Below are 9,805 nucleotides of genomic sequence, written 5' to 3'. Positions count from 1 at the left end.
AAGCCCAGTCCTGACCTCGCTGGAGCTAGCGGCAGAGCCAAGGTGAAGGCTCGCCACAGGTCCTCCCTCCCTCTAGCTGCACGCTTCTCCCGGATAACATGCTAGGTCCACTGCAGGTGGCCGGGACCTCAAAATACACGTTGCGGCAGAGCGCCCTGTGGACAAGGGGAGCCAAACGGGGCCTTGCTGGGCTCCCTGAACCATCGCATCGCATTGCTGCAGCCGAATCACCGGAGACACCACGGGGGCCTCCGGAGGCTGCAGCCCGCGGGGGGACGGGGCGCAGAGACGCAGCCGCTACCCGCCCTCCCCTCCCGCGGTGCCCGGCAACCCCTGCTTATTCCTAGTGCCCTGAGGGGGCCGCGGCGCGGCTGACGGGGGGGGGTCACACAGGGAGGCAAGAGCCGCCGGGGGACGGGGGGGGGGGATGGTGCGCGCGCCAACGGCGCCAACGGTCTCCCCAACGGCCGCCGCCGTGAGGCGAGGGGGGAGGGGCGCCCCCTGGCGGCGCGGCGCCGGCGGCCTCCTCCGCCCCCCGCGCCGCCGCCGCCGCCGCCGCCGCCGCCCCCTCCGCCCGCCGCCCTCCCCCCGGGCCGCCCGCCGCCGCCTGCCGCTCTGAAGTTTGCAGGCGATTTCCTTTCCAGCCCGGCCTTATCTCGGCGCGCACGTTGCCGCGCGGTGACTAATAACAGAATAACATTGTCTCGGGATAAAATAGCGCCGGGGCTGTTTACCCGCTCGATGGGGGTTCGCTATAAAAGGGCGCGGGGACCGCCGCGCCAGCCAGACGCGCCGGGGCGCACCGAGCCGCCGCGTCCCCCGCTGCCCGCCGCGCACTGCTCGCGCTGCCAGGGGAGTTTTTTACGCCTTTTTCTGCTAATTTACTTTTTCTTTTTTTTTTTTTTTGCATTTTCCTTTTTTTTTCCCCCCTCTTTTTTTTTTCTTTCTTGTTCCTCTCCTCGCTGCCTGCCGCCTCCTATCCCCGTCCCCTGCTATGGACTATTCGCACATGATCGTCTCGCTGCTCTTCGTGGTGTGCCCGGGACTGCTGCCGGCAGGTAGGTGCAGCGGCGAGGCGGGGGGAGGCACCTGGAGCAGCCCCGACGCTCCGTGCCGGGGAGGAGACGGGGGCTGCGCGGGGAGCGGAGCATCTCGTGCCGCTGCGCGGGGCTAACGCGCCCACCCGCTGCTGCCCGCAGCCCCCGGAGCCGCTGCCGCCGCCGCGCCGCCCCCCGCCGCCGCGCACCGCCGCGCCCGCCGCTGCTCCTGCTCCTCGCTGCTCGACGAGGAGTGCGTCTACTTCTGCCACCTCGACATCATCTGGATCAACACCCCCGAGTGAGTGGGCGCCCCGGCGCTCGCGGGGCCGTGCGCTTTGGTCGGAAAACTGGGCTGGGGGACGGAGGGGGCTTATAAACCACAGACTCCCGCGCAGAAGTTAGGAGGAGAGGAAGGATTTCTTTTTCCTTTCTTTTTTCTTCTTGCATCTGCGATAGCTCCTACTGTTTTCCCCATTCCTCTCCTGCTGAGTATAGACTGTTTTCCGGGAGAAAGCCGGCAGGATTTGACCAGCTAGGTTGAGCAGATAACTCCTAATACCCCTAGCACATCTGCATTCCTGAACTGCAGACAGGAGTCTTTCCTTTGCTTGCTGCTCTGCAAAGGCATACTTTTTTAAAGGATACTTTTTGCTACGAATCAGAAGCAAACAAAATGCCAAGAGCGTGATTTTGCCAGCCTGACTTTGCATAAGCATTTTTCCAACAACTCAGGAGGCTGAAGGTCTTTCTTTGGCGTGAGGTGGCTCCTTGCTACCTGTTGCTGCTGGCTGCTGCAAATTAACACGTCTCATATTTAAGCAGAGATGAGTACGGTGTCAGTGTCCATTTCTGCAGTCTCCTCGCCAAAAAGTGCAGTGGGACAGAGTCTCAACTGACACTGCCAATGCAGCCTTTGGTGATCTATTCTATTGCTGGATTTCCTCCAAGTGGAGGCGATCTATTCCTCACTTTTATTACTTTTTTTCAGTTACCAAAGTTCAAAGAGAGGAAGCTTTATGGCATTCTATTGCACATGGAGGCATAACAGGCTTTTGAAATCACAATTAAAAGGTCATTAGCCTTCTCAGTAGTCATGCTAATGAGTGTGTTGCAGGAGCATCAGAAGCATTTGCATGGAAATTATGACCCACAAGGCATTCCTGATCCCACAACCTTTACTCATGCAATCAACTCCATTGATAACGTTGCCCAAAATACCCTGCTGCTCTGAAGCCACAAGATTATTTGAATCATATTCATGTTGACTCTTTGATTGTAGGAAGACTGTTCCGTATGGACTTGGAGGCCCTTCTCGATCCAGAAGATCACTGAAGGACATGGTGCCTGAGATACTCACTGAACCTAGCAGCAGATGTCAATGTGCCAACCAGAAAGACAAGAAATGTCTGAGCTTCTGCCAGACAGGAAAAGAACTCTGGTGCGTTCATTGTTACTGCTCTTTAAAAGACAACGCCTGTGAAAGGGCCAAGTTGTGGTATGCTTACTCATTTTGGCACTTGCTGGGCAGATAATCTTCCTAAAGCCTTGCCTTCTACCTAGGTATTCATGCTATTGTGACACATACCACAGTTTGGCCTAGAAAGATTGCTTATTACATGCCTTGCAAAGTAGTAGATTAGATGAGTCTCCTGGTGGACTACAGGTTTTTTTGTTAACAGCAATGCTTTTTCACTTCTATAGGGCTCAGTCTACAATGGAGAAAAGCATGCAGCACCGGAACAAGGGTGGCAATTGCCTTGGACCCAGATGTGTGAATCAACAGTTTGTTGGCAGCAGGAAAATGAAGAGGTGAGTTTCTTCTCATCCTGCTGTCATTCCCCAGAGCAGCAATAGAAAGTACAGTTCTCCTCCCTTTGGGTCAGCATGAACTTAGCTGTGGATTCCAGCTCAAGTGTTTTGGAGGAATTGCTGAGAATTTTCCTTTTTAAAGTTGTTTGTTCATGTAATTAATTCTTTATTTGCAAGGACAAGGGTACTGAGCGCTGCCTAGCCTCATTCTTTTGCTTAGAGGAAATGGACTTAGTGTGAGGCCTAAAGGGCTACTGAGCTTAAGGGTACGAAATCATTAAATTCTGGGAGAATGGAATAGAGCCTGACATTTTAGTGTGTTCATGCATTATCTCAATTACTTAATATGTTTCAATTATTTTTCTACAACAAAATTGAGTCAGAATGCCCTTTTTAGGTACTTTACTGCATTTTTTTCTGGAAAGAAAAGTTACTGACCTATCCAGATTTTTAGATATGTGATTTCTTCTGGCTGGTTTAGCTGGCTTTTTGAATGCAGTAAGACAGATTTCTTACCTGCTTAATCCCTTACATTGCCAGATAAACCTATGTAAATAAGTACAGGAAGCAGTGGAAATAACTGCAAAAAGGTGGAGAAAAGTGAAAATGAAGATTAAATTTGAGGCTAATCTAATACTTGAGACTAAGAGTAAATTAATATCACAACTGCCATTGAGGATCTGTGTGTAATAAATTGAAAGGCTCTAGGCAGCAATATCACTTTTCAATGCTGTTCAGAGGTGTATGTGTTGGACTGAGTGCACCTAGAAACCCCCCGTGGTGAACTCTGCTTTGAAGCTAGGTGTTAGCATAACTGTCAGCTCCAGTTTCAGCTGAATGCCCATTACAAAATTTTGTACATATAAAAGTAGGCTCTTAAGTCCTACTTTCAAAAGCAAAACTGACTCTTTAGGACCAGGCAACCTGATGACTTCCAGTGAGATTTAGGCCCTGGAGGTCTTAAATAATTTTTTGAAAATGGGGCTTACTTTTTGAAAAACTACACCCATTCCTTGGGAGCAGGATGAGTTTTTACCTAAAACAAATGAAATAGCCAATGAGAGTAAGAACACAGAAGACCTCGTAGTTGGGTACTTGCCATTTAAGGAAAGCCAGAGCATCTGGTTTTGAATATTTTAACTAATTTTAAGGTTTAGTTCAGTTCAGGTTAGAGTGTGGTGCTAATAATGCCAAGGTTGTGGGTTCAGTCTCCATACAGGCCACTCGTTTGAGGGTTGGACTCGATGATCTCCAGAGGTCCCTTCCAACCTTACCGATTCTATGATTCTGTAGAAATTCTGGATTCAATATTTTGGTTGGCTTAACTAAGCATAATTCTGACTGCTGTATAGCAAAGAGCAGTTTCTGAGGCTCCTATAGCAGAAGTCTAGACTGTGAATAATTTAATCAAAGGGCTGAATGTCTGCATGCTTGAGACGCATCTTCATTATTGTAACAATAAGAGAGTATTTCTTATTTCTGCAGGCTGGAGGCCATTGGTAACAGTATCAAAGCTTCCTTCAGTATTGCAAAGCTGAAGGCTGAGCTCCAGAAGGGGAGGAAGCTGAAACATAACAGGGCGAATAAAAGACGAAGCACCTGGGAAAGCCTAAAAACATCCTAGTGGGAAGATCAACCAAATCATTCATCATCACACTTTTTGACAAAGTGTCACCAAAACTCTGTTTTGAATTTTAACATTCTACGATGGCAAAGCGCCTTTCTGTCCCAAGTGGTTGTGCAACAGAACACAACACGAAAGAAGTTCTGTATTTGGAGGTGTAAAAGCAGTACAACTCTAGGATTTCGTTCTTTTGGAATCCAGACGGATGGGTAGAGGGGGTGAAGGGAAATGCTCAGTAGCATATGTTAAACGCCCTCTTTCTGAAGAAACATTTGAATATTGTTTCTGGAATGTTACCGATCAATTCAGCAGCTTTCAGTGTCGACCTCAAAAGCATTTTGCAAGGAACACTTTACAGATGTGCTTAGAAAGGAGAGAAGGCAATATTTGAATGGACAGACTTCAAAACAAAGACTATTCTTTTGATGAAAATGCAAAATGAAAGCCACCATGCTACTTTAATCAGGACTTACTGCATATATACATGTCTACCTCGCATACTGTTTGTTGCACTTCTGCTAGAGTATTTTTACACCTTGTTATTGCCTTTACTAATCAGCTGCAACCCTTTGCCTTTTTTCAGCAGTCTAGTTTACTCTTACAACCAGAGTTATCTGAATGTGGGTTAGATGCTGTGCCTGTGCTTGTTTGGATAGTCAAAAGTTCTGAATACTAAAGGACTGTTCAACATAGAATAAAAGTTAGAGAACACAACTACACTTCACATAACAAAGAGATTTGGCTAACTGAGGTTCCAATAATAGAGGTTGTTATGTCTTGCACACCACCAGAAATGCACTGAAGCAGAGCTGCAGCAGATACTGTTGTGAGATTTATTCAGTGTCTTGTTTGGTGTAAATCTGCAGAGACAAAGGGTTGTTTTAATTTATGTCAAAAGGCTAATATTGGGTGAATGTTTATAGCAGCGAATTTGTTCACATTGTTGAATTTTCTGACAGGTTTAATTGAATTCAGTGTGCTTAATTTGTATGTGTTTTGTATTTATATTACACAAATTCTTCATTATATTTACCATGTTGAATACACATTGAAGTAGGCCATATTGGTCTATGCATGTTTTATGTATTTCTGTATGAAATTGGGAAATGCTTTATGCCTATCAAGGTAAATATCTTCAGAAATAAATATTTTTAATTACTGCATTGGCTTGATTTTTAATAAGTGCTGTTTTTATGTAGGTTGTGATTCCGTGATCATGTAGGTAGATTGCCCCATGTTCAAAGCTGACCTAGATGAGGTGTATGCACACAACTGCCTTTGTGTCAAATCAGCCAGATCACAACATACAAAGCTTATGCCAGGTCTGTGCCAGATGTGAGAGAACAGACAATACCTGTTCCAGCATAAAGCTTGCTCAGCAAAACTTCCTGAAGAAATTTGAATTGGCTAAATGAATATACACTGGAGTAGCGCTCTGTCATATAACTATTTTTGATCCAATATTAAAAATTCTAATGTTGGATTTGGCATACTGTTAAAATATGGCCAAAGATGACTAATGAGGGGCTGAATACATGTGAGAAGGTGCAGAAAATGCACACAGCAGATGCTCCATGGGCTGTATTAGACTAGGCACTGTTACGCTCTTTACTTACTGGAGATACCAGTAGAGCCTGGTGCAAACCGGAGAGAAAAACTAGAGCAAGAGTCTGCATGCTTCCAAATGGTTTGGCCTAATGTGGTTGTGGCTGGAAAGGTGCTTACAGCAAGTAAGCAGATATGCTCATCTGAGATCCTATAGGAAAAAAAAGACAAAAAAGTTAAAGAAGTTGGTCCATGCTTTTCAGTTTAAACTGAGTTTTTTTTTTTTTCCTTTTTTAAAACAAACTTTTCCAAACAGCTACAATACAAGGTGTGAGTCACTTAGAGAAACCAACTGCAGTCACAGTTAAAAATTTCTGAAGTTGTTTTCTATTTCTGTTCATGTGTCTGCAGCATTTTTCCTGCCTGAACACTGGAAGGCTAAAATATATATTGCATTTCCCTCCCACTGCTTTGTTACATTTTGGGGGTGGTAGTTCAGTCAAGAGATGGCAGTGTTGGCAGCCGAGGGCTGCGAGGAGACGCGGCCCTGCGCGGCGCGGAGGAGCGGCGGATCCTCGCGTTTTGGCGGAGGAGGATCGAGCCCCCGCTGGCGCTATCCTTTGATCTCTGCACCGTAAATACGGCAGTGCCATAACCGCTTTGGGCAGACGCGGCTTCGGTGACCTCTGTCAGGCGCGAGGAGACCTCCTCATTAAAGCTCCCTGGTTTTCTGTTTCTTCCTTCCCCGGTGATTGCCTTTAGCCGGCGGAATAAACAAACAAATACGCCTCTCCCCGAGCCGGAGTGACCGGGGAGCACGCGGCGTGCCTGGGAAAGGGGGGATGCGCATCCCATCCGCCTCTCCCGCCGCTCGGGCTTCGGCTTCCCGGGCGGCGGGAAGGACTCCGGGACCGGAGGAGCCTTGCAACAGCCGCTACGCCTTGATTGAGGCTGAACCACACAGGTGGCCGGGCTCAATGGTGTTACAGGCAGGCTTGAGCCCTTCTGCTCTTCCTCAGGCTCGGAGGAAGCATTAGTAGCCAACATTTGGGGCTATCTGATCAAAGAATTCCCGAAATAACCTCATAAAATAAACGTATTCCTTCTAGGGTTTTCTGTGCACACAGCTGGGCTCCAAAGCAGGCTTTCATCCTTCCTTCTCTTCCTCCTTCCTTCCTTCTCCTTCCCTTTCCCTCCCTCCCTCCCAAAGGAGCCCCTGCTCCTTGTACGAGACGCCCCTCTGTGCAACGAGCGGCGCTCGCTGCCCTTGCGGGGAGGCGCAGTTCCCCGCGCCCCCCGAGGTAAAATCGAGCGTGTCCCCCCCCAATCCCGGGCCACGCTGAGCCCACGCGGCGAGGCTCTGAGCGAGAAGGGGGCCAGGCTGCCGGCAGCGGGGGAGCCGGGGCGCTTTGACATGGGGGGGCCGAGGGGGGGGGTGGCGCTTGCCCCCGTTTGCATTAATGAGTTAGACTGAAAACCAGAATTTAGAAAGTCATTTTATCCAAATGAATAAGGAAAAGGGAACATACAATACTTTATCTTGTAGCTGGCTCGTGTACAAGTACCAGGTCTGTCCCGAAGGCTTGCTCCTTCTCGAAGCGCGCTCCCTGGCAGAAAGAGATTCAGTAACTCGGGCCAGGACTCCCGGCGAAAAAAAAAAGAGAGGCATGTTACGTGCTACGATTTATGGCACTGGATATAGAGCAGTATAAAAGTACATTCTTAATTGTAATAAATGACCTGAGCAAAAGAAAATTCTACCTGGAGCCAATGGAAACATTGCACGGACAGCGGAGGGAAAGGCTGCAAAGTCAAGGCTCTCATTCATTTAACCAGAACTGATCTCAGTTTCTCTCTTAAAAAGTAAACCTTTCACGGCGAGGATCTATTTTCTTTTTTTGGTGAGAAAGGCTTTTCTAATCCAGGACGAAAGGAGCAGGATGAAGGGGAGAAGAGGGCTGCCACTTTCCACTGTGGCTATGATCTGACAGTCCCAAAATACACCTGGCGCATGACGAAGAGCAAGGAGTTACCAAGCTGGCACCAAGCTGTATCTCCCTCCTCTGATTTTTCAGGGGTTCAGCATGATCATTTCTGAAACTGCAAACAGGTTCGCAGGAAAAGAAAACTATTTCTCTCCTCCCCAAATTAAACATGCTGTGTTTATTTTTATTCAATGTGATTTGTAATTCTTTCTTGCTCAGACAGTTCTTTTTCTATTTTCTCTGGAAAAAAGACTGTTTTGACTATATACCAAAACAAGGTATACAATAAAACAAAGCTTCAAAATGTGAGTCAGTTTTCAAGTCAGGAAAATAATACAATGCTGCTGAAATTCTTTCCATCTTATCTACATAATTCTGACCTATTTTTTTCCAGAAATGGCAACTCTAATCTGTACCATGTTATCATGAAACTGCCCCAAAATAATTCACACAGGATGTCCTAACGTTGCCTATAGAAATTACTCAGCCAAATACCAGTCTCTTTGTTCATATTTCCTTACATTAGGATAAATTTAGTCACTACAACACATTCCTATATTTACAAACAGCAAACGAGCGGGATAAGCCACTGTTTGAATGCTATTTGACGTTTGCTTTCTTCACACTCCACCGTTCGCCTCTGTGTATATAAAAACTGTATCAGTTTTGCCCGCAGCTGCATCATGGCACTATTATTAGGTTCCCTGTGTAGAAATCCAGCTTCCATTCTCAGCTTCTCAGCTGAGATATCTATCTTTAATTTACTGTTCTTCCTCCATGATCTAGGAAACAAAAGGACAAAAGTTTTGATTAATTAGATGAGAATGCTTGGAAACGGTGATGATAAGTTTAAGTATGTGAAGAGCTAGAACACCACAGATAAAGTACAAAGATACTGGCAGTATCATTTTTCCTGAGGTAAACATTGTGCGAACAGCATTTCAGAAACTTAACCAGAACCAGTGTTTTTTCTTTGTTTTATATCTCTGATCAGATCAGAGCTAGGTGAAAAATGATAGCGAAGCCTATTTTCCTATTTCTCAATATGGTTAAACAATCAGCTGCTATATGCCTTAGCAATGCGCCTGGGACAAGTTCCTCTATTCTGATTAGGTCAAGGAGACCTGAATTCTGTCTGAAGTCCACCGGGTCAGTCTGTCGGCCAACAATTCTTTCAGTTTTAGTGGCATCATCTATTCCAATGAAAACGAGAGCAGAATTTGACCCAGAAAGTCTTTGCTCTTCATCATGGTGATGGGGGCAAATCACTGATTTGCTGATGCTAGCACAGGACTCTGGTGTCTCTTGCTGTTGCCATCGTTCTGGGGTTTTTGCCTGCAAGTTGAATTTGATAAATATCACTTTGGTAAGCAGTGAGGCAGTTTGCCTTTGGCTCGCTAAAGCTGTGTTCGGAAAGGGACAAACCCCATGGAATTTGTGGTTTCGTTGACCTCTCCAACTATTTTGGGGTCTGTGGAACCGATCTGAGTTCACCAACTGGAATTCAGGCTTACATTGTTGTTGCTGTTTTTTCCCCCCCAAGGAAATAAAAAATACCCCTAAAAAGAACTTTTTTCTAGCTAAGGGGAAAACGTATGTTATGTACCAGTCATTAGAAAGAAATCCAACTTCTAGTCTGGCAAGAAGAAAACTGCACTCTATTTTGGTCATATATATTGGATTTACATTTTATTTTGCTGCACCTCCTCTCACAGACTCAGCCAAGCGCTTTGATAAGTATCTGTCATGTGAAGTTAGCCAACATCCTAAGGAGTTTATGCAGTTAAAGGTAGCCACATGCA

The 9,805-nt window shown here is 46.5% G+C and overlaps 1 protein-coding gene across 1 annotated transcript; it reads left to right on the top strand.

Annotated features, from left to right (window-relative positions):
• The first annotated feature begins 759 nt into the window (after positions 1 to 759).
• Positions 760 to 5,623, top strand: EDN1 (endothelin 1). The gene is made up of 5 exons (XM_062568047.1): positions 760 to 1,058; positions 1,200 to 1,338; positions 2,320 to 2,478; positions 2,742 to 2,849; positions 4,335 to 5,623. Exons 1-5 carry the CDS (start codon positions 995 to 997, stop codon positions 4,471 to 4,473), a joined length of 609 nt encoding a protein of 202 aa, XP_062424031.1. The 5' UTR covers positions 760 to 994; the 3' UTR covers positions 4,474 to 5,623.
• Positions 5,624 to 9,805: the final 4,182 nt, after the last annotated feature.

This window comes from Rhea pennata, chromosome 2 (assembly GCF_028389875.1).
Source record: "Rhea pennata isolate bPtePen1 chromosome 2, bPtePen1.pri, whole genome shotgun sequence".
Classification (NCBI taxonomy): Eukaryota; Metazoa; Chordata; class Aves; order Rheiformes; family Rheidae; genus Rhea; species Rhea pennata.
Note: the sequence above shows the minus strand (reverse complement) of the source record. Positions and strands in the feature narration are given on the sequence as shown.